This window comes from Nannospalax galili, unplaced genomic scaffold (assembly GCF_000622305.1).
Source record: "Nannospalax galili isolate Female #2095 unplaced genomic scaffold, S.galili_v1.0 scaffold459, whole genome shotgun sequence".
Taxonomy (NCBI): domain Eukaryota; kingdom Metazoa; phylum Chordata; class Mammalia; order Rodentia; family Spalacidae; genus Nannospalax; species Nannospalax galili.
Window position 1 is genome coordinate 1474981 of NW_008344211.1, and position 2254 is coordinate 1477234.

The following is a 2254-nucleotide window of genomic DNA, read 5'->3' on the forward strand; positions in this document are numbered from 1 at the left end:
CCCTGTCTTCAAAAAGACAAAAAAAAATTTTTTTTGTGTGTGTGTATGAGTGTTTTGCCTGCTAAGAGCACGTTGTGTGTGCAGAGCCTGAGGAGACCAGAAGAGAGTGTCAGATCCCCTGGAGCTGGAGTTACAAACTTTTGTTAACTGCCATATGGGTGTTGGAAACTGAACCTGGGTCCTCTGCAAGAGCAGCCAGTACTCTTAACCGCCGAGCCATCTCCAGCCCCCACCTTGTTTTCTTGTTGTTTTTGCTGGAATTAGCCTATTAGGTTAAGCTGGCTGACCAGGCTTGCCCTGTCTTCCGCCTCCCCAGCACTGAGGTTCCAAGAGCGTGCCATCACGCAGTCTCCAGCCCCCACCTTGTTTTCTTGTTGTTTTTCCTGGAATTAGCCTATTAGGTTAAGCTGGCTGACCAGGCTTGCCCCTGTCTTCCGCCTCCCCAGCACTGAGGTTCCAAGAGCGTGCCATCACGCACAGTATTTTCATGTGGGTTCTGGGGATCAGCCTTGGGTCTTGATACTTGCAGGGCAAGTGCTTTACCAGCTGAGTTGGCCCCCCAGTACCATTGGTGTGTTTTAGATGTTCCTGCATTACTGGAAGGATTTTCCAGTTGTTGAGGTGGACAAGGCCCCACAGTCACACCTGGGGTGCTGATGGGGCCGGCAGGGGAAACACTCATTCATGTCTCCCGTCATCACATTCCTGATCTGTGTAATGTGGGGTCTAGACTTAGCCAACATCCTGATGACACGGGATTAAAGAGCCTAGACCTGACCCTCCAGGCTACTTACTCCTAGGAAAGTCACTGAAAGGGAACAGAAGTAACGAAAACTGAGCCTGGAGTCCTTGCCCATCACAGTCCAGTGGGGTTTGGAGGTGAACACATCGGCCAGCATGGTGCATGCCCAGAGGACTTCTTCCCAAAGTGGCTCACTCAGTGACTGGAAAACTGGCACTGCGTGTTGCCTGGGCCTCAGTACCCTCCCTGCGACCTCTCCCTGGGGCTGCCGGCTTCCCCCTGAGGCCCTGGGCTTCCCACGCCCAGCAGTGGCAGATGCAATGCCTCTATTGACCCCTAGGAGTCGCTGCCCCACCCACCCCGGTCTGCGGGTCACACGGCCGTCGGCGGTGGGAGCGGACCCTTCCTCACCGACACCTCACTCTGGCTGCTCTGTTCCAGCTGTCGGCCTTCCGCTCTGCGGGTCACATGGCCCGGCGGTGGGAGCGGACCCTTCCTCACCGACACCTCACTCTGGCTGCTCTGTTCCAGCTGTCGGCCTTCCGCGCACTCCTGTTCTCTGCTAGGGGCGAGAAGGAGGAGGTGATGGTAAACAACTTCCGCCCACTCCAGCCCCTCATGGATCGGCGGGTCAGTTCGTCCTTCCGGGCCGTCGCCGGGATGAGGTCCTGACAACAGCCGACTGTCGGTCCCACGCGCATCTGCATTAAATCCGGGCCGTGAAACCTCGTCAACGGTTCGTGCCTTGCTGCGCGCCACCGAAATCCTTCATGGAAACTGGAGCAGAAAATAAATAAAAACAAATGAGTGGCAGCAGAGCCGGGGGTTCGGCCGGGACATGCTCGGGTGTCTAGACTCCGTGTTGAAGGTCCTGTGTGCGCGCTGCGCCGCGTGGGCATAAGGACCCAAGTTCTGGTCCCAGAATCCACATAAAAGTCGGGTGCAGCGCTGCGGGCTATAAGTCAGCCAGCCTGACCTACACCCTGACGTCCTGGGCCAGTGAGAGACCATATCTCAAAAGGTGGAAGGTGTTTGACAATTGTCATGAAGTCATCCTCAGTGCTCCACATGTGCACCTGCACACACACATACAGCGCACACGCAAACCCCCCCGCCCCCGAACCCATAGGCTAGAAACCCAAGGCAGTTTCAAGGTAGCCTTGGGGACTGAGCAAGCCACCGGCACCCAGGTTGCTGTGCCTGGCCTGTCATTCCCTCTCTACACATGGATGACTCTGGTCCATCACTGCTAGGCCCACCTGGGGTTCCTGGCAACAGACTGGGAGCAACAGCCTTTTCCTCAACACAAACCCCAAGGCTGCTGCAACGTATTGAGGAGGGTTTGTGGTACAGGGTATTACGAGTTCAGTCTTACAGCCCAGGAAGAGTCTGAAGTCAAGGTTTGGTCAGGTTCCCTCCTGAGGCTCTGAAGAGAGGCCTCTTTCCTTCCCTCCCCTCCCCCTCTCCTCCTCTCCCCTCCTCCCCCTTTCCCTTCCCTCTCCTCTCTCCCCT

At 56.5% G+C, this 2254-nt stretch overlaps 1 protein-coding gene across 3 annotated transcripts in view; it reads left to right on the top strand.

Moving 5' to 3' along the window:
• Ca5a (carbonic anhydrase 5A) overlaps positions 1-1597 on the top strand; it is a 26872-nt gene extending 25275 nt beyond the window's left edge. For all 3 annotated transcript variants that reach the window (XM_029567135.1, XM_029567134.1, XM_008840553.3), the window contains one exon: positions 1274-1597. In XM_029567135.1, coding sequence (XP_029422995.1) covers positions 1274-1414 — 141 coding nt within the window. In that variant the 3' untranslated portion in view covers positions 1415-1597. The remainder of the gene's footprint in view (positions 1-1273) is intronic.
• The last annotated feature ends 657 nt before the right edge of the window (positions 1598-2254 follow it).